Here is a 27500-nt window from a genome sequence, read left to right on the forward strand (position 1 = left end):
GTAAATGAAAAAAAAAAATGAATTTAAACAATACAGTATGTGGAACTGGCGGTGCTCACAGTTCTAATTTTGCTAGCAGGGTGACAACGTGCTAGCCAGCCCGCACATAAAGGGGGGGGGGGGGGGGGGGGGGGTGGGGTGGGGGGGGGAGTGTGCACTGCCCTCTCGAGCAGTTTTAGTCCAGTTGTTGGAGGGGAAGGTGTGTGTTGAAATTCGTCAAAGTTTAATCAATATGTACTATTAGTGTCAGTGATCAAATTAGTGACGATGCTGATGATAAGTAATGTAATGCAGAATAATCAACTCGATGGTGAGTTGCAGTAAATGGGAAAAAATTATAACCACAATGTCAATGAGTAAAATTCAAAATAGTAGGTTTCAGCAGCAGTTCTGCTGCCTTCCTGAGAGAGAGAGAGAGAGAGAGAATGTGTGTACGTGTATGTATGTGTGTGTGTTTTAGCTGGGTGTTCTTTTGTCCTTTTGTTTTATAAAGGCCTATGTTATTTTATTTTACTGTCATACTCAGTGTTGTATGAAAATATTTTCGTTTTCGAGTTTTTATTCCTTTTAATGGTTTAATGATTTTTATCATGCTACACTTAGTTCACATAACTTAATATTTTTATATAACCTCAAATTCTCATCATTTTCTGTCAGTCCATCCGTCAGTCTCTCCTCTGCCGAAAGCTACTGTTTTGAGTTTTAGTATTTTAATATACGTATTTTGTTACTTTATCAGTTTCGTTTACAGTTTCAAATTTGATTAGGGCAATCCTTCATTAGTAATCAGCCTTGGCCTAAGAAAAACAGACAATTAGTAAACTTTAAAAATTGAAGTTTTCGGCATTCTCTCTTGACGAAATAGTTACATATGTATATAATGTGTGTGTTATAATGTGTGTGTTTGTGTGTGTGTGTTTATGTAGTTAATATCATGGAATAAAAAAAAATATATGGAACAGCACCCCTATTGCATGATAGCCACAAGCCGCCATTGCGAATAAGTAATATATTCAGACATGGTCCACAGGAAAAACCTGCAAATTAGTGAAAGTTCCTTGTTGCAAAGCGAATAATGTGTTCCACAAAAATCTCTGACAAAGGGGCGGAGAGAGAGAGAGAGAGAAACTGTATGTCTGTATGATTATATATATATATATATATATATATATATATATATATATATATATATATATATATATATATATAAGCGAATTCCACAGGAAAATGACTACCATTTTCCTGTGAATTCGCTTATTTATGAAGTCACGTGCATCTACTGTGATTTTTTTAAGCATATATATATATATATATATATATATATATATATATATATATATATATATATATAAGCGAATTCCACAGGAAAATGACTACCATTTTCCTGTGAATTCGCTTATTTATGAAGTCACGTGCATCTACTGTGATTTTTTAAGCATATATATATATATATATATATATATATATATATATATATATATATATATCTTATATATAGATATGTATGTATATATATATATATATATATATATATATTATATATACGCACACATATACTATCATTATATATATATATATATATATATATATATATCTATAATATATATATATATATATATATATATATATATATATATATATATCTATTATATATATATATATATATATATAATATCAGCAAAAGCCACAGGGAAAATTTTTAAAAAAGAAAAGACAGAGTGCCTAGTACTTTCGTGTATTTAACACACCTTCAGGGCACAAAGTAATACAAAACGTAAAAACTAGTGAACAAGAAAGCTCTCACAAAAGCAAAGTGGAAAAGAATTATATATGTATGTACAATAAGGCCATTACAAACAGAAACAGCATTCGTCTAGATTACCCAACCACTTAACACCCCAACAAGTCAAAAGAAAGAGTAATTGCCCAATGACCCAATTACTTTCAGAAGAGAAAAACACTGGCTATTTTTATGAATTTTTATGATTTGCCTCAGGTACTTCGATTTTTTAAAGTAAAATTAGTTTTTAAAAGCTCAAATACAGTTTCCAATATACTGATAAAGAACTCCCCATTTTCATCTACCTGTTGCCTTTATACAATTCCTTGTAAGAGTTGTGATAAGAAATATGTCGGCCAAACTGGGAAAGATTTGTCTACTAGATTAAATCAACATAAATATTCGGTTAGAACAGGACAGACTTCTAGTGCCCTTTTTATTCACCTTAGTAATCTTAACCATCCGATTGATTGGACAGAGGCAAAAGAGATTTTATTTTGTAACGATTATTAGTAGATAATCGAATCTGCCTTTATAAAGACGTATTCTGGAAAACTTTTAAATTTGAGCCCTGTATGTACAAATTAGGCCATCTTATCATAGATAAAATAGTGAAGAGTTTTAACATTATCCTTTAATTTGGTATACTTGTCAAGTTCCTTCTTATGCATTTCTTGTGAGTTTTAACGTTATCCTTTAAGTTTTTGTACTGGTCAAATTCCCTTTTTATGTATTTCATATTGATAGTACTGTTCATTCAGTTATTTTTGTTTATTGGTGTTTTAGGTATGTTGTTAGTGTCGTTATTATTGTTACTATTCATAATTGTGAATTCAGTTGTTTCTTTTGACTTGTAGGGGTGTTAAGTGGTTGGGTAATCTAGACGAATGCTGTTTCTGTTTGTAATGGCCTTATTGTACATACATATATAATTCATTTCCACTTTGCTTTTGTGAGAGCTTTCTTGCTCACTAGTTTTTATGTTTTGTATTACTTTGTGACCAAAACTGTGTTAAATACACGAAAGTACTTGGCACTCTGTCTTTTCTTTTTTTTAATTTTCCCTGTGGCTTTTGCTGGTAAACAAAATCGCGTGCTTACTTTTGGGATTTCACAGTATATATATATATATATATATATATATATATATATATATATATATATACGTATAAATATATATATAATATTATATATATATATATATAGAATAACTTGATCACGAAGTATATAAAACGTGATGCTATGTATAAATAAAGGTTTTTTTTGCCACGAAGGAAAAAAATGAAAAAACGAGTTGGCCGAGTACTTTTGGTCCTATTCAGACCCTTTACTGAGGCATACTGATTTTACAAAGAACACCATAGTCAAAAGAAGGCTTAATATACAAACTGACACTACCAAATTAGCCATAAGGGCGATTTTCACTCTACAGAGAGGAGGAGGAGTCATAGGCTAGCCACACCTTGAAGGATACCCGCGGTAAACAAGTGATTCTTCCAGAAAAACAGTACATTTTGAAAACAACACGGGAGCATATACAATTTAATATCATCAATTTTTACACAAATTTTCCCAACAAAAATTATTATTAATGAAAAGACGAAAGAAAATATAAATATATATATATATATATATATATATCGAGCAAGAGAAAGAGGGAGAGAAAATATCGAACCAGAGAGAGAGAGAGAGAGAAAGAGAGAGAGAGAGAGAGAGAGAGAGAGAGAGAGAGAGAGAGAGAGAGAGAGAGAGAGAGAGAGAATTATAACTAATAACTATATATGTGGGACTAATTTATTAGTTGTTCATTTATTTTAAGGTCCTTCATAAACATCTTACAAATATATGGGTCCAAATGGTACATTCCCAGACTAAGATTTAGGTTGTTTTTATTAGTGATTTGTATAATTGCCGATTCTAGTAAATTCCTTGAAACATAATCATTAGATCTAGCAATTACCGAGGTATCACCCCAATTAATACAATGAGATTTTTCACTCAGATGGATAAACAGTGCATTTGAAGTCTGGGCTGTTCTAACTGAATACATATGTTGCTTAACCCGAACACATAAATTTTTACTGGACTGACCAACGTAAAACGATGGGCAATCCTTACAAGGAATTTTGTAAATGATGTTGTTATTTGTTACGGGACTATTCTTAATTAGCATATCTTTAATGGTATTGTTATAAGAGAACACTACATTAACATTAAATGATTTAAATATTGATTTTATGGTTTCAAATCCACGAAAATAAGGTAAGCCAAGTACATTTTTAGGGATTTCTTTTTCATTAATAGCAACATTATAAAACTTTTTATGAGCTTTTTGATAACATAAATCAATTAAATGAGGTGGCTTTTGCTGGTAAACAAAATTGCGTGCTTACTTTTGAGATTTCACAGTATATATATATATATATATATATATATATATATATATATATATATATATATATATATATATATATATAACAGCGAGGAGCATTGACCCCCCGCTATTTTCATATTTGGTATGCGTTTAGCCATAGCGTAAGGCGAACTGGTTACACTCAGTCCCTCCTCTCTCTCTCTCTCTCTCTCTCTCTCTCTCTCTCTCTCTCTCTCTCTCTCTCTCTCTCTCTCAGACACTGGTAATAACTCCCCCCTCTCTCTCTCTCTCTCTCTCTCCAGTATCTAAGGTCACCAAATCAGAGTCGGAACTACAAAAATAGACATTTATTCAAAGCAAAGTACTACTTGAATAATTAAGGTTCTTACAGGTTAATTATCGGAATGGTAACTCACAGATCAATTAACTCAGATAACCCCCTGGTATTTATATAGTCTTAATCAGTAATTAGTAACACCAATTATCTCTTCTCCAAAATATTATAGTTCCCTCCACTAGGACACTCAGTCCCCTCACAAGGACACTTGGTCCCTTCACTAGAACCGCCTGTTTAAAAGAGAGGAGAACACACTAGTGAGCGCACACAATTGTAAAGACAAAGTCAAAAGATTAAATGAAATAGAACATCTTTACAAAATGTCAATAACAAGCCATCCCTTTGGCTAAATTAAATCATAACGATTCTTACCCTTTGCAGCCTGGAACGTCACACACAGAAACAAATATAACTTTCGCAGAGCTATCCCAGCATTCTGCCTTTTCTCCCGTAGCTGTCTCCCTAGTTCTTGGCTAAACCATGCCATTAAGAATGGACATAGTTCATACACGTACACATGAATTCACACTCTTCAGTAATGCCCCAAGTAACTGGTCACAGCCAGTTTTCAAAGGCACCTTGAACAATAGCCTCTCGAACTCTCATACCCACAGAATGAACATTGACCTGCTAAGTAAGCATCTTAGTGGCACACCATCCCAGAAAAGACACATCAGCATTCTTAGGTTGTCACTCGGACTCTGTCTCCAGGGAAGTTAAATATGATAAGTCTGCACATTCTAAAAAAAGTCACAGCACATCACATTATAACGGTATATTAAACATAATATTAATTATAGTCCTCTTTTATATAACAGATGCTCGGCCACCTAGAATTGCTAGCACCTGCCTAGCCATAGCTCACATAAAACAGCTCAATATATAAAAAAACACATTGGCTGGCTCAAAACACAAAATATAGCAATAACTGCACGTCTCTGGCAGCACAAAGTAATGTCTATCACACCTCATCTCCAAAAACAATTGGGTGTATAAACTTTTCTCATTTTGGATTCTTGAATATCCCTCTGTCTGCAACTGCCTGCAAGGAAGGCGAAACTTCTCCCTGCGGAAAACATCTAACGGCTTCTGTAGACCCAAAAGCGCTGTAGAACTCTGTAGACTCGTAGAAACTCTCGTAAGTACCCTGGGCAAATGACAGCAACATCTCTGCAACGGCTGGTGGGCACCTTGCTAGCGTCGGGGACCGACGATTATGGTGTGTTTAAGTATGTCGGTCAAGTCATCAGTCAATTAAAAAAGAAAATTAACCCGAGACATACTACTTCTATCAGATAATGACCTCAAAAATTCAGAAAGGCTAACTGAACGTCTCCCAATTAACTCCATTTAATATGACCACTAAATCATAAGTCATTGTCACAACTCCACAAAAACAAAAATATTAAATTCTCTAACTTAATTCTCCAAACTCATACACCAGCACACACAATCCAAGACTCACAGTAACTCCACGGACTTCTGCACTCACATTTCAAACTCAAATTCTCACAAGTTAAAAAAAGAGAAAAAAAAATAATGAGCCCAAGAAAAAAAAATCACGTAACAAGCCCAGCCCTAAAAATCAAAAATGTTCTCTCAAGCTCTGATATTTCAACAACCCACAAAATCAGTAAAAATCTCCAATGTTTAACAGCATAAACCCCTCACTGCTCGCTTAATTAATTACAACACGCCCATTCATGTAAATCACAACCCCGATAAATTACATCTCCCATCCAGAAAGAAATGCTATTTAAAGCTCAGTCCCCAATTACATCTCTCATAGGAAAAGGAAAAAAAGAAAAATAAAAAAAAGATAATGACAAGTAAACTTCCCCATCACAAAACACATGATATATGCATGATATGCATAACCCCACGTTTTCCCCAACAAATGCAATACGCATAGTTACGGAATTTTTGACATTGCAACTTTCAAGCTATCGGACACGGCCAGAAAGCAAACTCTTACACGTGCACTTTCATGAAATGCTATGGTCAACATTTCCAGATATTGCAAAAACTGAGCAATCACCACTAGAGGAAAAGAGTCATCACACCGAACTCATCACAGCATTTTCAGCAAAAAATCCACCTGCGGACACATCAGGTGCTCGAACTGCAGCATAAAAATGTCTAGTCACACTTCCAACTTCGGAAACTCATGATTCTAAAAAAAATGTTCTATACTGAAACTACGCTAGCACATTTCACAAAATTATCTCCAGGATATATCTAAGGTGTTCAAAATTTGTCTTAAAGACAACTCTCACATGATACTGCCCAATTATATAAAAAAAATTATCACCTATCCGGGATAAAAAAACTACGATAAACTCGTAATTCAGCGATTATATGCCTCCAAAAATAACATCTCTATAGGACCACAATGCAGTAATGCCACTCGCGTCCAAATAGTCACAAAACCAAAAATCAACACAGAACTCTTCTCTTGGCTCGAAAAAACTCCCAGGAATTCACTCAAAAAATCATAACCACAAAAAAGGTAACCCCCCAAAGATTAATGCCATCCACACACACACACACACAGCACACACACACACACACACACACACACACACACACACACACGACACACACACCAACACACATATATATATATATATATATATATATATATATATATATATATATATATATATATATATATAAATCACCATCTTAACAATAAAACCACTCCAGTAATAAAAATATTTCCTCCATTTAATTAATAACCACACCACACCATATTCCCTCTTATTTCACCAATAACTACATGCTAATAAACCCACCACTCCAGTAACAAAAAATATTCACCTCTATTTCGGTAAATAAAAAAAAATATACCTCTATTTCACCAATAACTCCCTGTGGAATAAAAACAAGTCTCCAAAAAATATTATATCTCCAAGCAGGATAATAAAAAAATGTAACTTCACCTCCAAAAAAATGCACTCAAAGCATCCAGCTGACATACTCATAAATATTGCCCATAACTCCTCAAAAAGGTGTCTCCATTTGCAAAAGATGGCTGCAAAATAATTGAATTAAACATAGCTCTCAGCACCATAGGCCTAGACTGTGGAAATTATATCTCCAACAGAATAAAAAAAAATCAAATGGCCAAAATATTATATCTCCAATATATTAAATCTCAAATTATATCTCCAAAATAATATACCTCCAATTCTCCAGAGAATAACTCAATGTTATAGTAAAAAACTATAAACACTCTGCTTAGCATAACTGCTGAAAAAGGGCAAAAACTCGGCAAATAACATTGTCCAGGAAATTCTAGAAAAAATCACCAATATGCCACAGCTCATTATAACAAAACTCCAAATTCAAAGTGTCTAAGCAAAGACTTCTCCATATGCACTACGGCATAGGCCACTAGAAACTTAACCAAGTTTCCTATCTCTGGCAAAATTGTCACAAATACAACAAGGTATTGTGCAAGAAACCCATAACTTATGGAACAGAAATATCCAGAAAAAAAAAATGTAGTGCCATTTCGTATGCATTCAAAAAAATGCAAAAATTCTCCCATAAATATCTCTGCAGCATCAAACAGCTGAAATTATATGTTCCCGAACAATGACTCTAAGTCACGAACTGAGACATTAAAAAATTCTCACAAACTGGAGAGCAAAATAAATTCAAATTCACCCATGATAAAAAACTTGTGTCAGCGATGGCTAACTTCCAAAAGAGGAAAAAAGAAAAATCAATGGCACTGTTAACTATCACCCGTGACGTGACTCACGTAGATGTCAAGCAATTCTCTGCTGAACTCATAAAAAAAGAAAAACAACAAATGTGTCGTTAGTTCCTCCCAAATCCACAAAAAAAAACAACACCACCCTTGATAGCATTACAACACCCATGTTAGTATATGTATAAAAAAAAAATCACCAGTATTAGTATAAAAAACACCACCAATGTTAATGCTTGCCCATTCACCAAAAAATTCAGCACAAAATTCAACAGAAGTTCAGCAAAATTCACCAAAAATTCAGCCAGATTCATCACCCATGAACGACTGACATATTCTCCAAAGTCACAGAAATTCAATAAATAATTAACCACAAAACTTCTCCCATAATTCATTGTAATAATTCTCCATAATATAAATATCTGTAATAATCATAAAATAATCTCCCATGAAATATCTCAAATAATGATACTTCTACTTAAGTACCTCCCCGTAAAATATCTCAAGTAATAATAATAATAATTCTCCATAGTAATAATTCTCCTGCAAATATCTCAAGTAAGGGCATTAATATTGCCAATCCCCCAGTATTCATTATATTGCCACACCCAAAATCAACACCATTTCCCCAGTATACACCAAATACAACACAAGGCACCCATCCAACACCAATGGCGACACCACCTGACAACATCAGTCAGCAATCAACATCAGTCAGCACCACCGGGCATCACCATTCAGCAATGGTATCACCAATTGACAACATCAGTCATCACCACTCAGCAATCACCATCAATCAGCACCATTTTAAAGTAATCTCCCCAACACCAATCAAATCTCCATTAAAAAAAAAAAATAATCACTATGTCCCCATTTATAATTATGCCTTGCAAAGCATAAGGAAAACTTACACGCATCCCATATGTATATCATTTCCTTTTCTCTTCACTCAAGAGAAAGAAAATCTCTTTCTAAAAAAAAACCCTACAGGCATCTCACATCATCAACTAATCATTATCAGCTGATTCCTGGCATCGGAAATTTCCTTATTCAAGGGCAAACTCGTCGCCGATGCCCCGACACAAAGAAAAAAAAAGAAGTTCACCCCCCACAAAAAAAAAAGAGCTTCACCCTCCCGATAAGCAATGTTCCCCGAGGCAGACCACTACTCGCCTCCCCTTGCAATACCCCTGTGGATCAGTTCAGCAGAAATTACGCTGACCGTGTAAGACCAAGTGGGCGCTATTTGTCTCCAAGCAAAACCACAGTATTGGATGTATGAAAACCATTCATACACACACACACATGTATTAAACAAAGACGAATGCGTCTCTTCCAAACATGCGCCAATAAAAAAACACATCACTTTCTACTCCTATGGGGAAAAAAAATGTGGTATCCCAAACCAATACCATAACACAAAATGATTAAAAAAAAACCCCAGGACTCAAAAAGACACATTGTAACACTCACCGCTTCACAATGAAAGAAAACCCGGAATCTGTACAATAATAAACACACGAATCTCGTCGGCACAACGCACTCGCCGATCATTCACACACATGCAGACGTCTCGGGAATGCACTCACAAAACCTCAGCTCTAACTGACTGTGCCCAACCCCTCGAGACATCACCATGGGCAAATTTGATGACTCTAGCTCAATTCTCCCCTTCCCATTACCACAGTTAACAGACGGATATTTCTCATTCCCTCTAACTTAGTTACTGAAATTTAACAATTTTCCACAATCTCACAAAAGGCTTTATCGTTTGACCACCGCTGCCCACCACTATTAATAGCGAGGAGCATCGCCCCCCGCTATTTTCATATTTGGTATGCGTTTAGCCATAGCATTAGGCAAACTGGTTACACTCAGTCCCTCCTCTCTCTCTCTCTCTCTCAGACACAGGTAATAACCCCCCTCTCTCTCTCCATTATCTAAGGTCACCAAATCAGAGTCTGAACTACAAAAATAGACATTTATTCAAAGCAAAGTACTACTTGAATAATTAAGGTTCTTACAGGTTAATTATCGGAATGGTAACTCACAGATCAATTAACTCAGATAACCCCCCGGTATTTATATAGTCTTAATCAGTAATTAGTCACACCAATTATCTCTTCTCCAAAATATTATAGTTCCCTCCCTAGGACACTCAGTCCCCTCACAAGGACACTTGGTCCCCTCACTAGAACCGCCTGTTTAAAAGACAGGAGAACAAACCATGCCATTAAGAATGGACATATTTCGTACACGTACACATGAATTTACACTCCTCAGTAATGCCCCAAGTAACTGGTCACAGCCAGTTTGCAAAGGCACATTGAACAATAGCCTCTCGAACTCACATACCCACAGAATGAACATTGACCTGCTAAGTAAGCATCTTAGTGTCACACCATCCCAGAAAAGAGACATCAGCATTCTTAGGTTGTAGCTCAGACTCTGTCCCCAGGGAAGTTAAATATGATAAGTCTGCACATTCTAAAAAAAGTCACAGCACATCACATTATAATGTTATATTAAACATATTATTAATTATAGTCCTCTTTTATATAACATATATGTATGTATGAATGTGTGTATATATAATATATATTACTCTATAATGTATATCTATATATATATATATATATATATATATATATATAGTAGTATAATAAAAATATAACTATCATATATATATATCAGTATTATTATACCATATATATATATATATATATATACACATGCATCCACGGGGGGTCCGTTCTCGAGACGCGTCGTAAGCCGAAAATTGTTGTAAGCCGGGACATCATCAAAAATCCTAAGAAAACCTTACTTTTAATGCTTTGGGTGCATTGAAAACTATGTAAACTGCATTCTTACTGCATTTTTCATTAAAAAAAACCTTCAAATATTGACTATTTTGCATTTCTGGTGTGATGTTTTATCTGCCAGATGAGCGCTGTAGGCATCGTAACCCTGGAACATGCGTTAGTAACCATGGAAATAATGTCTGATGAATATAATTGGGAATCGCTTTAACATTGGAATGTCGTAAGCCGAACCCGTCGTAACCCAGGACTTGCCGGTATATATATATATATATATATATATCTATATATATATATATATATATATATATATATATATATATATATATATTATTATATTTATACACACACAGTGTATCCCCCTGTATTCACGGGAGATGCATACCAGACTACTCCCCATCCCCCCATGAATAGCTAGAATCCACAAGTAGTTGTCCCCTATAAAAATACTTAAATCTGCCTATTTTGTTAGTTAAACCCCAAGAAAAACCCACAAAGAATGTTTATACCTGTGTTTTTTTTTTACCTGGTTTTTGAAAGTTTTATCACACAAAGGTCATTTTATGATAAAAAAAAATTGTGGATATTTCTCACATAAAAATACCGCAAATAGGCGAATTTTCTATGAATATTGGGTATAAATAGATGGTCCATACAGAAATCTGTGAATATGCGAATACGGATACGGGGATTCACTGTATATATACATATATAATCTTGAAAGGATTCTCGTGCTTTCGTGCAACCAAGTAATTACTTGTTGAATTGAGAGCACTACAACTGCAAAAATCATAGTTCAAGGAACATTTATTTTATTAAAGCAACAGCAAATCCAGTTTTGCTAAAAAGTATCTATTTGTGAGAGGCTCATTACCAACCAAACATATACCTATAACCATGTTAAAAAGGAATCTTGAAGTTGATTAATTCAAGTTAATAACTTTCAAAACTCTCTCTTTAATAAAGCAATATATTATTACCTATTTAATTACTTTAGTAGATTCACATCAACCATGCATCTGATGTCTAGGCCAGTCCCTTATGAAGCTCTTGATTGGCTGTTGATAAGCGAATCACAGGGTTGGAAATTCTCAGTCTCTCGAGAAAGTTCACATAGGCAGGATGCATGTTCCACCCCTCCTGAAGGATACTTTTGAAAGACGTATCCCTCAGGAGAGGTGGAGCATAAATCTTACCTATGTGAACTCTCTCAAGAGACAGAGTTTCCAGCCCTGTGATTGGCTTATCAACTGCCAATCAGAAGCGTCATAAGGGACGGGCCTAGACATCACATGCACGGCTGATGTGAATCTACTATAGTATGTACAGTTACATACAAGTACAGTAAGTGTACAGAAGTTCTGGAGAAAACAAAGAAACATAATAGAACACATTATGGAGACAGGTTGTATCTAAAGCTTTCAGTTTATTTATACGAACCTTACCAAGTGGTTTAAAGAACCTATCTTTATGTAAGTAAGTAGTAATCTTGTAACAAAATTACTTATTGTTTTGTGACTCTAAACCAAGAGAAGATACTAAAATATTCTCATACCTGTGAATTCTCGGTGAAAGAGATCCAGAACTCGTTTGTTTTCCTCTGATAAGTAAGGCATGTATGCAGTCACGAAGCTAAACACCATGTAACTATTCAGTAGGCTGTAAAAAAGGTAAAACAAAGTGAGTTGGTAAAAGCATACATAAAATATTTGATATAAAAGCATACACAAATATTGTAGTTTGTAAAAGCACAGAAAATATTTTAGTTTGTAAAAGCACACAAAATATTTTAGTTTGTAAATGCATACTCAAAATATTTCAAGTTATTTCCAAAAGCCTTTCAATATTGCAATGAACAAAGTTCATCAGAGATGAATATGTATGACTTTTAAAAACTGTGTAGTTGTCTTTAGAATCATGAAATTATTACACTGCACAATAAAAGAATGTTTGATACTAAATGTTCCCTTCATCCAAGGACGTGTCCTATATGTACTTTTATTTCAGTGATAAGTGTTAATAGGCTGAGTAAGGTAGCGACAGATTCGTTATATCTATGAAGTCACCATTGAAACAGCATTTTTATGAAGTCTACTTCACACCTAAATTATTACATTTGAAAATAAGGCCATTTCATTAGATCTGTGATACTAGGCATATTAAACAAAGACATTATTTCTTGCTCTATCTCTAGACGACCTAAATAAGACCAAGTGAAAAACTGCTTTGACCACATACTGAGCATATGGAAAGGGTGGTAACTGATGGTCAACTTTTCCCACTAGGATCCCTTAGTGAAAAGTAAAGGTGTTAAAAATTATAATTTTCATAATAAAATTAATCATTTAGATACCTACTGTTCAAGTTAGCTTTATCTTTGCACCTTTTGGTGCGATTGGCATTTGAAAAGAAAATCAAAATGTGTTTGGCTAACACCCTTGGAATGTCTTTGTACGTAGTCAATTGTTTCCCACCAGATGGTGCTGGAATGTTGACTTTCTGTCATATTTCTTCATGACCTCCACTAAGACGTGGGGAGGCTGGGTGGGTCTCCACTTTCATAGTAGGCAAGTATCCAATTAATTCATTTTACCATGAAAATTATCATTATTTGGAATAAATCTTACCTACTGTTACAGTTACCAGACTACCACATTGGGATGGTGGGTTAGTTCAGCCAAGCAAACTAAAAGCTTTCTAATGGAGAGAAAAAGCTTCTCAACATTTCTGCTCGATGAGTGATCCTTAATGTCAAGTACTGTCATCAGATGTTGGAACCACAACACAACAAGGTGTAAGGTCCTCATAGCGAGACTTGTCAGAGGATCCTTACAGGGAAAAAAGACTATCTCATAGAGCACCGATGACTCCTGTGCCTGAATTGAAAGCCCATAACCAACAGTCCAAGAAGATAATTAATACTTTAATATATGAAGGTGCACTCCTAATCACCAATGTGTACCTTCATGCTCTCAAAATTTAACAGTGGGCTTCCTAACAACTAATGATATGATGGAAAGCCAAGGTTACTATCATATTTGGTTCAGAAGAAAGACTCCCCACCCAAACGAAAGGACTATGGGCATAACACCTCATACCAAAATTGAACATTCGCAAAAATTGAGACAAATATAGTCATAACTCCCCTGAGCTGCAGGACAACCTTCCCTAGAAGGTGGTTGTAGAGGAAATAAAGACATGTCTATAGTACAGAAGCCAAGGGGATTATCTCCAAGAAGATAAAATACTGAAGAATCAACTCCTTGTGCATCGACTTTGGTCATCTTGGGCATAAGTGTGTTTGGCCCTTCTAACAACACTGATAAATTCTTAACTTCTCCTATTACAGGTTTATGTATGTCCAGGTAAACCCTAAAGAGTTCTAGCTGGACATAAGACAGCCAATATTCCAATGCAACCTAAGCTGATAAATCTGGCACTGATACCAATCTTGGAAGGGGTTTCAATTGTAAGATTTTTCTCTAAGTAATGAAGGAAAAGAGAGAAGTTGCCACTAGAACAAAGCCAAAGAATAAGATAGGCTTAAAGCTCACACACTAATATAACCTCTCAGAAGGTCTAATCTGGGCATTAAGATAACCACTTCTTCAATACCTACCAAATGTTAAATTAGGCACTTTAACCAAAACTAGGAAAGGTTACTCCTCTATACCTTTTCTCTAAGTAAAGAAAGAAAAGAGAGGGGTTGCCACTAGAACAAAATCTCCAACAAAAGCAGAAGCTTGAAGGTCACTATTCTTTGTCGCAACAAAAGCTAAAAGAAAAGTGTCTTCAAAGTTCCTATGTGATGTCCTCTCAAAGGGCTTAACTGAAGTTATCTCAACAACTGAAGGCTTATGTCTAAATTTCATTGTAAATAATGACTGGAAAAAGAAATTCACCGAACAAAAGATTGAAAACCTTTTCACACTTCAAAATTCCAGTCAGCATGATGTACAACTGGAAGAAAGGTGGGATTCTTGACAGCTGTGACAGAAAACTGCCTTGCAAAGAAGGGATTCTAACTGCCTTGCAAAGAAGGGATTCTATCTCCAGAGAGAAAGCCTTAAACTTCTCTGAGTCTGCCAAGTACTCTGGCAAAACAATGGGTGATCTGGATAAAGGAGGCCTCTCTTTGAAAGGAATGGAGTAACCTTCTCTCAGCACCTCGATTACCTGTGGTTCTACACCCCTGCGTCAGCAGGAGAGACCTTAGGTTTCTTGGTGGACAGGGTGAGAAGGTCATTGGTCATCTTTTTCTGCAAAGCCAACAAGACTTCTTTAACAACCTCCTTAGGAAACAGGTGGGATTTATCCAAGGAGGCAAACAGGAGGGCTAACTTCTGGGTCAAGGAAACCCTTTCAAAGTGTACGTACACCACAGCTCTTTTCTTTAAGATGCATAAAGAAAACAGGGAGGTAAGTTCTGCAGATCCATCCCTAATGGCCTCATTGGCGCATAAAAGCACCCCTAACCAATCAGCTGAAAAGTTTTCTGCCAGAAAGGGAGAGTCATCAATCTTCCTGGTTAGTGCTCCTATTGTCTAGTCAAGAAAACTGTATACATCCAAAACCTTGAAAATGTTTCTGGTCAAGTGGTTAAACTCTGAAGAGGATAACGTGTGCTTAGTAGCGGAGAAAGCAGCCTGACGATTGGCATCAACCAGGCCAGAAGTCCCCTTGGGAGGAGGCTGACACTCCAAAAAAGGAGGGCCTCCCCGGTGGCATAGTAATATTAACTCCTTTTTAACTACTCGCAAGGAAAAAAACAAAGATGGCTTTGCCTAATTCTCTCCTAGAGGCCAACCAGTCATCCACTTCATGAAGAGCCTTCTTAACAGAAGAAGAAAGCACTAACTTCGGAAGAGCAGTACAATCCAATGGAGTCTTCCTTCGGTACAATCCAATGGAGTTTTCCTCATCAGGATAGTCAATGCAGGAGAGGCTAGGTCCACAGGAACGAAGAAATCTGGAAAATTGTCAAGTTAGTACCTAAAAAAGCAGAGTTAGCCTAAGTAGGGGTGGTATTCTGCCCACAATCATCCTCCTCAGACAAAACAAGAGAAAATGAAGAATCCTTAGCCTTGGAGATAACTGGAATTTTCTTGCACCAAAGAATGTGGTTGCAGAAGAACAGAGGCTGGTGCTGACTCATCAAAACTGGCCCCTGAAATTCAGAGTCAGAAGAGCTGTCTGCAGCTGAAGCCTGGTGCACACGAGCATGAGTCAAACATCGGGAAGGTGAGGCAGACTAGCACCTCAGAGAGGTTTCCTGGCACTTGGGAGCCAAAAGAGGACGAGGCGAAGAAGCAGAATGCGGAACAGTGAAAGTGCAAGAGGGTTGAGGACTAGTGTTCTTAGATCTCTTGGTCAGAGACAGAGAGCTGTTCACACCAGTAGAGTGCCTCTGAGAGGGTGCGAAGAGACCTGGTAGTGCGTCCTGCCTGGACTATTTTTTTCCAAATCCAATAGATGATGCACACTTAAAAAGACACCCTTCCAATGGTGCTCTGTCAAAGCCTGGGAACGACCAACAGGCTCGATGTAAGGGGTGCCTACCCGTGGGCAAACCCTACTGACCTCCCTTGGACCTCTGGTATGTCTTCTCCCCAGTGCGGGGGAGTGGGACATGGACCTTCGTCTAAGACCATTGACGGGATGAATGGGCACAAACACTAACACTGCATATTGTAGATGTCTCGACAAAAGTACTGAACAATGAACCCAACTCCACTACTTGGGACAAAAAATTCAGGATCAGGAAGTCCTGGAATAGGAGTTAATTGCAAAGGTGTTAGAGGACTATGGATAGGAGAAACAGGAAGTTGAGAAGAAAAAGCATTAGGCTCTACATTGCTAGATCCTTGACTAGGCTCTAAAATAGTCTTACTTTCGGCTGTAATACCCGCTTTCCTCTAATTATCTTTATCATGTTTTTCCAAATGAGAACTAAATAAATACCTTCCACTTTTTCTCGCCCCAGTGCTGTCATTCAGGACAAGTGTTATCCTTACGGCAATCCTGTCCCCGACACTTGAGACACTGAGTGTGCAAATCATAGCAAGACTCAGATAATCTGTCTTAAACCCCTGAGAACAAAACCTAACATTCAAAGAGACATTTCAAAACCAAATATCGCTAACCAAAACAAAGCTTTAAAATCTACAACTAAATCAGAGTATTTCAACAAACTGAAGCATAAAACCATTAAAAAAAGTAGATTGCAGGGAAAACACCAACATTGATGAAAACCGGCAGCAAACTAATTGAAGCTCTCTGCCTAGTTGGTCCTCCCAGTACCCAGAAAGTGGGTGGAGCTGGTTACCTATACTTAGCAGTTATTGGCACTGCGGCAAGGTTTGAATTTTTAAACTGCCGTAGGTAGAAACTTTTAGCTATGTAAGTACTTGGTAAATTTCTATTCACTAAGTACAAAGTATCTTTCCCTGCGAACCATCACTACCAAATGAGCTACTTGACTTTGCCAGACATTTCTGAAAAAACTGCACATGGCCTATTGAGGATTTACACAGCCTACTTGAACTGGGAATTCAAGTGGGGGGGGGGGGGGGGGGCGAAGACCATAGAGGGAAGACTTCAAAGGTATATCTACATATGCATGCAAAAACATTACACATACAGGCAGTCGCCAGTTATCAGTGGACTCGGTTAATGGCGGTCCGATTTTATGGTACTTGTCTAGTGACATAAAATCTGCGATTTATGGCACCATAGTGGGCCAAGTTTCAGTTAAAGTGCCGATAACAGAATTATGGCAAAATAACATGCCTAACCTAACCAGGGACTGCCTAGGCAACAACCGCCATTAACTGAATCTCTGTGGTTTATGGCGCTTATGGCACCAAGTTTCAGTTAATGGTGCCTCTGTTCGGTATGCTATGATGACATAACTATTATCTGCACCTTATGGCACCGATAACCAAAACTCAGCCTGTTATAACACTATAAATCGCCAATTTTATGGGGCTAGACAAAAGCCATAAAACTGGATCTTTATTAACCGAGTCCGCCGGTAACTGGGGAGACTGCCTGCACTACCGACCACCTACATTGCAATACACTTCCCAAAAGGGATGTTACAGGAATCAGCCAGTGTTGACAACTTAAGATGAAAAACCCACTTTCTTTAGTGGCTTTCAGTGTCAGTTTGCAACACGAGACGACTATTGCAACTCAAACCATGGAACCCATCCAGCCAGTAGCTGTGTGGCAGCTTGGAGTTGAAACCAAACTGGAAAAAATGGTTTGTTGTTGAGGATCACAGTACCTTGGCCCCCAGAAATGCCTTGGTTCCCTGTGAGAGAAGACAACCAATTGACACAGGGCAATCAAGAGCAGGGTTACCAGATGTCCCATATTTGACGGGATTGTCTCATATTTAGGGCATTTGTCCCATGTCCCATATTAATTCTCCCTGGGATGCCTTTTGTCCCGTATTTTCAATACTTGAGGAAAAATATACAATAGTATACCAATGAAATTTTGCAAAATCCGGGGTAAAGGCAGCTGTCCAAAATTGGCAAGTGTAGTGAGCCAGCGTGAGGGCAAGCCTGGCGAGTGTCAAGTGAGAACGAACAAATTTGTCTTGGTATTTGATTTTTTTAAACATAAGGCAGCATGTCTGACAAAAAGTGCAACAAAAAAAGAGAAGCGAGAATGTACTTTTAGGCCAGTGGCAAAATGACAGTGATTTAAAGCAATAGCTCATCCCTGCAAAACAATAACAAAGCGGAGCACACTGCAAAATATGTTAGAAGTATTTTAGCATTACACACGGTGGACTGAGCGATGTGCAACAGCAGGGATCAACACAGCAGCACAAATCAAATAAACAAGCAGCTTCAGCTGGAGCAGTGTTAGGAATAAGATCATTTTTCCCAGCAAAAAATTCTACAGAGGCAAAAAAGGTATGGTATGGTATGTATGTATGTATATATGTATGTATGTATGTATGTATGTATATATTGTATGTATGTATGTATGTATATAATTATATGTATATAATATATATATATATATATAATATATATATATTATATATCTTATAATTATATAATATATTAATATATAATAATATTATAATTAATATATATTGATATATACATATATATTATATATAGATATATATCATATAATATATATAATATATATAATATATTATATATATATATATATATATTATATATTTATATATATATATATATATATATATATATTATATATATATATTATATCTTGATATATATATATATATATATATATATATATATATTATATATATATATATACACAAACACACAGACAACCCCCCGGTTAACGGCACAATCGCTCAACTACGAATCGGTTTTACAGCTGTCGTAAAAATATTCATAAAAAAAATAAGGCATTTTAACCCTTAAACGCCGACTGGACGTATTTTACGTCGACATTTTTTGTCTCTCGGGTGCCGACTGGACGTATTTTACGTCGACATACAAAAGTTTTTTTAAAAATTCGTGGAAAAATACTTTTAGGCCTACCAGCCGAAAACTCTTGAATCACGCGCCTTGCGGGATGCTGGGAGTTCACGGATCAAGGTGTTGTTTTGATTACAATCGTTACGCAGGCGCGCAAGCGCAAATTTCTTTCTTGCCGCACTAAAAAGTATTTGAGACACATCTCGGAAATTATTTTGTCACTTTGACATAATTTTTTTACCATTTTAAATTAGCCGTTACATGGAGTATTATATATGAAAATGTGCGCATTTTTATGTAGAATACAACAAAAAAATACTCATGATTGTATCTTTTATCAATTTTGAGATATTTTCATATAAATAACAATAAGTGCCAAAATTTCAACTTTCGGTCAACTTTGACTACCGAAATGGTCGAAAAACGCAATTGTAAGCTAAAACTCTTATATTTTAGTAATATTCAATCATTTACCTTAATTTTGCAACTAATTGGAAGTCTCTAGCACAATATTTCGATTTATGGTGAATTTATGAAAAAACTTTTTCCCTACGTCCGCGCGGTAACTCTTCCGAAAAAAATCATACATGCGATTGTGGTAATGTTTGCACCATTTTAAATTAGCCTTTACATAAAGTTTTATATATGAAAATGTGCGCAATTTCATGCACAATACAACTAAAAACAACCCATGGTTGTAGCTTTTATCAATTTTGAAATATTTTCATATAAAAAATGATAAGTGACAAATTTTCAACCTTCGGTCAACTTTGACTCTACTGAAATGGTCAAAAAACGCAATTGTAAGCTAAAACGCTTATATTCTAGTAATATTCAAGCATTTACCTTCATTTTGCAACAAATTGGAAGTCTCTAGCACAATAGTTCGATTTATGGTGAATTTATGAAAAAAATAACATTTTCTTTACGTCCGCGAGGTAACTCTTCCGAAAAAATCATACGTGCGATTGTGGTAATGTTTGCACCATTTTAAATTAGCCGTTACATAAAGTTTTATATATGAAAATGTGCGCAATTTCATGTATAATACAACAATAAATAATTGAAGGTTGTAGCTTTTCTCATTTTTGAAATATTTGCATATAAATCACGATAAATAGAAAAAAAACCACGTTTAGTCAAATTTGACTCTACCGAAATGGGCGAAAAACGCAATTTTAAGATAAAACTCTTACAGTCTAATAATATTCAGTCATTTATCTTCATCGTGAAACAAATTCGAAGTCTCTAGCACAATATTTAAATTTATGGTGAATTTTTAAAACAAACTTTCCTTCCCTCCGCGCGCGGATTCTCCGCCACAAATCTCCGAAATGCGTAAGTCCCATTCTCGGAATATTTGCTCCATTTCATATTAGGCATTTCATAGAGTTTTATACATGAAAATGTGCGAAATTTCATGTAGTATAAAACGAAAAATACTTGAAAGTTGTAGCTTTTCTTATTTCCGAAATAATTGCATATAAAAAAATATATATATAAAAAAAATTCGACATTCGGTCAACTTTAACTCATCAGATATGGTCGAAAACTGCATTTGTAAGCTAATATTCTTACAGTATAGTAATATTCAATCATTTGTCTTCATTTTGAAAGAAATTGGAAGTCTCTAGGACAATATTTAGATTTATGTTGAATTTTTGAAAAAAATATTTGTTTACGTCCGCGCGTTACGAATTCATGCATGATTTTGTGATAATATTTTCTCTGTGTTGCTTTTATCGTTTTACAATGTGTTAAATACCAAAATGATCGCAATTTAGTATACACTACAAAAAAAAAAAGAGTAAATTGTTACCTTTAACTGTTTTGCGCACAGCGTGATTTGAATACAATTATATATGAAATTTCGTTTTTGCGCTATCATATATCGCATTATTTATATATGATAATGATATTTTTTTTTCATACTAAACTTCAGGCAATGACAAAAAAAAGGAGCCAAAAATGAACTCTTAATCTTGAAAACTAAGCGCGCTGTGATTTTTTGAAAAAAATATTTTTTCCGCTTCTGCGCTCACTCTGAAACGTCTCCGGCACACGGGAGACATTTTTTTTTTTACCGCTTCGGCGTTTAAGGGTTAAGGTATGTTTACGGCACAATTTTTGGTCAACAGCGCGGCAAGCGTCGTTATGTCTAACAAGTACATACATTTGTAGAAATACCGTTCAGCCCATAAAGGTTATGCAAATGATATTAAAAAATTGTATTGAGAGTTATTACATAGGTATTAGGGTAAACTATATGCCCTTGAGCTGTTCTATGCCGAAAATATCGAGTTAAATGAGTGCAAATTTAGCTATGGATGTGTCAATTTATAAATGTTTATGCTTTTATGTTTAAAATGTGTATGAAAATCTATTATGTATAGGTATTTTTATTTCTGCACATAAATATGATACAAAGGCAGCTTTTGAAACTGCCTTTCACGTTATCAAATGTGTTTTTTCATGTTCATTCTTGTAAGCCGACGCCTGCCGCTCTTCCGAAAATATCGAGTTGAAAAGAGTGCAAATTTAGCGATCGATGTGTCGATTTTATAAATGTTCATGCTCTTATGTTTAAAATGTGTATGAAAATGTATTACGTATAGGGTATTTTTATTTTTGTACATAAATATGATACAAATTAAGGCAGCTTTCGTAACTCCCCTCCACGTTTTCAGAGTATGTTTTTTCATGTTCATTCTTGTCCGCCACTGTTCCGAAAAATGCATGGTGTTATTTTATTATTTATGCATCTTTTCCATAAATCCTTCAAAAAGTTATACATTACTTCACTGTATCCAATAATATTATATGTATTATAAAATACTACGGCAAATCTAAGCCAGTATTCCGTGGAGCGGACAATGTTTTGGTTTCAAATCAGCTGATGGCGTGCACGAGTTTGTTTCGCCATATTTAACGCAATTCTGAGCGAATTTTCTTGCTTCTAATTGGCATAAACGAATATATAAATACTTGACTTATATGAGACAAGGTTATTTTTCCTTATACGACGTGTTTTTAGGTGGAAATATGAATTGAATATGTCTCGTTGTAATTGTGAACTTTTTTTTTTTCGTTAACAGATTACGTTGGCGGCATGTTTATTGCGTAAAAAAATTACGTGATTCCGTTCGCAATTTTCCTTTATATCATCGTAATACGAACTTTACGTTATTTATCTTATATCGGCGTGAAACCAAAAGTAAAATGTGTTCTTTCAAGCCCAGTAGTTTTGATTAAAATTATTTTCTCAATTTTATCTACGGTTGTGTTTGATGGCATACGTTTACTGGAGTTTTATCCTTGTTGCCGATGCACGATAATAGCCATTAGCAGCTTGAACAGTTTTCTCAGCTTCAGTTATAACTACGTTTAAATTTAACAGTATATTTCCCGATTGATCTTTGATCAATCGCGAATCAAGTTATAACATTAAGATATCTCAGTTCTATTCTACAAAACATCATTTGTAACAACTACGGTAATAGTGTACTTTAGTACAATGATTGAAATACAAGCCAAACGGATGTTATCGAATTCAGTTGTACTTAGAGAGAGAGAGAAAAAAAAAAAGTAGTTTCACGTTCGGTTGTTCATGGCTTTACACGTTTATAATGTTAAAACCATACTTTCATCATTCTCTTTGCTGTTTTTGAACTTATGTAACTAGAAGATGGGATAAAGTTAGGCTATTGTAATTTGGCCTCTCATAAAATCGGTTTATCGTATGACGAATTATCGTGACTTGAACACTACAACTACCTGTACACTGTATAGAACATTATATCTTTACATACTCTAGACACCCAAAGAATTAAAGCTAGCTTTTTTCACTTAACAGTATTTATAATACTATAATGTACTTCCACAGTAAATTCTATAGATCCTATACTGCATAAATATAATTTTACTTATTGCGCCATCGCGGCATTAAGGCGACGTTTGACTGGTCTAGGGCGCTGTTAACTGGTCTAGAATTCCGAAAGGTGTGCGGCGGCCGTAGGCTTTAAAATCCCTTAGCATCAAAAATCACTTGGCGTCGGTGGCCAGGAACGGAACCCCTGCCACTAACCGAGGGCCGCCTCTATATATATATATATATATATATATATAGATATATAATATATATATATATATACACATACGTATATATACACAAATATATATGTGTGCACATATATACAGTGGTACCTCGAGATACGAAATTAATCCGTTCCGAGGCGGCCTTCGTATCATGGGTTTTTCATATCTTGGAACACATTTTACATGTAAAATGGCTAATCCGTTCCAAGCCCTCCAAAAACACCCCAGTTAAATTCATAATAAAGCTAAATTGACCTATAAACAATGAAATACTACAACAATTTGGACCATTCAATACCTAAATTAATAAAAAATGCAAAATATAACCTGTAAATAAAGTGTATATTAGTGTACATGGTAACAAGAAATATACTGTACGTAAAATGTGGAAGCTTACCATTTCGAGTGAGGCTACCGTTACATACGTAACTACCAAGGAAGATTGCTTCTGCCTACTTTTCACAATGTTCCTATGTGAGCCTTTTCGGTGGGTATCTTCTACAAATGATTGCACTTTATGAAAAGCGGCTTTAATTTCTGCCGTTTTTTTTTCTTTTGTACATATGTACGTATGTACACTTTAAAAAATATACGTACGTACTACATATGTAACTATCCAAGGAAGATTGCGTCTGCCTACTTTTCACAATGTTCCTGTGTGAGCCTTTTCGAGGGGTGTCTTCTACAAATGATTGCACTTTATGAAAAGCGGCTTTAATTTCTGCCGTTTTTTTTTTCTTTTTTTGATTTTTAACTTTTATTTTTTTACTTTACGTGTTTTTTTTATACAGAATTTCAACTTTCTGTTTTTATCACTTGGTTCTATTTTTTGCACCTCATGACTCTGTTGGCCCTGGTGTCCATCAAAACCCTGTTCAACCAAATGCTCTCTCTGCAACTGATTTGGGTACTGAATGTTCGGCTTCTGACCTTCAACATAAACTGAAGTGCCTTGATTATACGTATACTGGTATGCATGTTGTAAATGATTGGTCTACACCCTCTGTTCAGCAAGGAGTGGAGATTCTACCAACCTTGCAAAGTTTCCAGTTATCCCATGAAAGAGACCTTGATCACTTATCCCATGTGAGAGATCTTGGTCACTTTTTTTTTTTAAATATTACGTACACATTGACGATTCCGAAAACGAATACCGCGTGCGTACTATAACAATGCTGGTACCGAGTGGCAGAGCCACGCCACCACGTGTACATAGTAGATGCATGATGGGAGGGATGCTGGCCAATAGGAGAGAAGGATTTCATGGCCGCGACTAGCATCAGGATCCAATGGGAGAGCAGGAGGATGGTGGAGAGTCTACTAGTACTAAGATGGCGGCGCGCGGCGCGATTTTCAAAATTGTTATCCGGGCGAATCTCGGACTTTCAGAAACCTTTCGTATCTTGAAAACCTTTTGTATGTAGAGCCGTTAAATTTTTCGTATTGGCTTTCGTATCTCGAGTTTTTCATAAGTTGAGCCTTTCGTATGTCGAGGTACCACTGTATATGTATATATGTATATATATATATATATATATTATATATAATATATAATATATATATATATATATATATATATATATATATATATATATTTACATACTATATACACACATGTATGTATGTGTATATACATATATATATATATATATAACATACATACACACACACATATATATAATAAAATCAATTTAGGTGTCCCTTATTTCAATTTTCAAAATCTGGTCACCTTGATCCAGAGAGAGAGAGAGAGAGAGAGAGAGAGAGAGAGAGAGAGAGAGAGAGAGAGAGAGAGAGAGAGAGAGAGAGAGAGAGAGAGAGAGAGAGAGAGATTTTTTACCCTAAGATTTTAATCAAAACCTAAGAAAAGAATGCCTGTCATGTTATATAATTGGTAAAACTTTTAGATGAGCAGCCTGATTCCCGCCAGTCACCAACCAGGGCAGGTTACCACTTTTTTGAAGGGGTTCAGGTGGGGCGAAGTCCCCGCCCCCCCCACAAACCTCGGCCAGGCCAGGGGACGTCGTCCTATGTTAGGTTAGGTAGGTAAGATCTGGTTAGGTCATGACCTGGCATTACAGGAAAGGTTTATGCCTTTACTATGTATTAGGAACCTGTTCTGGTCGACAACGGGCAGGAATCAGGCTAAGCAACTAAAGATTTACATAGGGAACAAAAAATGGAGAAGGAAAATGTGAGAGAGGGAGAACGGAATTAACCTAGTTTACCAGGAAGACTAATGAAAGGGGAAAAGTCACACTGGAAGACACGAGGGAAAAAAATGAGTAGACCCCTGGTGTACCCTAATTGTCGACGCAAATCATCGGCCTCTTACATCTATGGATACCTAACAAAAATTTACATCCTCAAGCTACATATCAAGAAAACCACGTTCGAGACTGTGAATAAAGTCTGGAATGGCTATGAGGATAGGTATTGATGAAGTCCAAACAATCGGTTTTCACAAACTCTCCTTCAAAGCCTAATGTTTTCACCTCTACTTGTTGTAGTTGACCTAAAGCAAAAACAGAAAACATTATTACAATACCATGCATGATAAATTAGCGAGAAATCAATATAATAAAGTCTGAGTGGATCACATCCAAGAGTTTGACAGTAGAGCATGAAGTATGTACCGCGAAGTGCCATCTGGTGGGTAACAGATGAATACTATTCCTAACGAATTAGCCAAGCGTATTTTTTTAATGCTGATTACTCCAAACGGTGCTAAGATAAACCTAACTTGAAATGAAGGCAAGATTAATCCCAAAACAATGTTTTAATTATTTTACAATCGCTCAATCATGCCGATACAAAGGTAAACAAAGTTCATTTTCTTGCAGGTGGTAGCTTCATGAAACCAAGGACACAAGAATTATCCTTTGGCGATACATACTCGGTTTCTATGACAATCATTCGCAGCTGATAGACTTGATGATCTTCTGGGGGGTCAGTGGAGGTCGACTAGATATATCATCTTAACAATCAACATTGAGAATTTTGCAATTGTGTCTTGTGAGAGAAAAAATGGGTCACAATGAGCCTCAAGACACTAAATTACTGTTGCTTTTAGTAGTAATTTGTGATAAATCGTCTACGATTTCCAAAAGAACATGATGAACAGATTGTATGTGATGCGATTAAATTAATAATTCGATTGCTACGGAAAAGAACATTTATAACTTTTATTCTGAAAATAATTCCAAAAAAACTCAGAAATGAACGAAATACAAAAGACATCATTATCATCCCCTAAGAGAGAGAGAGAGAGAGAGAGAGAGAGAGAGAGAGAGAGAGAGAGAGAGAGAGAGAGAGAGAATCGGGATGTCATTAAGATGACCTGATAAATGTTTCACGTTATATTTGGAAATCTGACAGCATTAGTGATAGATTTTTGCAACATTTACCTCTATCGAATAAAATTCGATGAACATTTATCCACGATGGGTTTCTCAGTCAACAGTAAAAAAAAAAAAAGGATTTTCACGTCATGAATTATTTTCTTAAGGTTCTTCTTATAATATAATAAAGAAAAAGCATACTTGTGTTTATCAGTACTACAAGGGCCAGTAGTAAATTATAATTTTTTTTTACAGCTTTACAGCTTTGTTAATATTTTTTTCAACAGAAACTTTATTGCTAATTCCTCTGTATTCTTTGCTGAATGCATCTTGTATCTTCTTAGTGCTGCCATGAATAGATTAAATTTACAATTACTTTCCCAAGATTAAATAATTCACTGGATTTAAATAAAGATGAAAAATCTAAGTACCAAGAATAATAGTGTTAGAGGAACATTATAACTGTTTAAAGAGACATAAGATCAAGGATAGCTAGCAATGTTAGATATCTGAAACAATAAACTACATGCAGATGTTTTTCTGCGCATTTTACATATGC

The 27500-nt window shown here is 35.6% G+C and overlaps 1 protein-coding gene across 2 annotated transcripts in view; it reads right to left on the reverse strand.

Moving 5' to 3' along the window:
• The window catches only part of LOC135217201 (endothelin-converting enzyme 1-like), a 261206-nt gene that overhangs the window by 89233 nt on the left and 144473 nt on the right, over window positions 1–27500 (reverse strand). For both annotated transcript variants that reach the window (XM_064252934.1, XM_064252933.1), the window contains one exon: window positions 12584–12687. In XM_064252934.1, coding sequence (XP_064109004.1) covers window positions 12584–12687 — 104 coding nt within the window. The remainder of the gene's footprint in view (window positions 1–12583; window positions 12688–27500) is intronic.

This window comes from Macrobrachium nipponense, chromosome 7 (assembly GCF_015104395.2).
Source record: "Macrobrachium nipponense isolate FS-2020 chromosome 7, ASM1510439v2, whole genome shotgun sequence".
Taxonomy (NCBI): Eukaryota; Metazoa; Arthropoda; class Malacostraca; order Decapoda; family Palaemonidae; genus Macrobrachium; species Macrobrachium nipponense.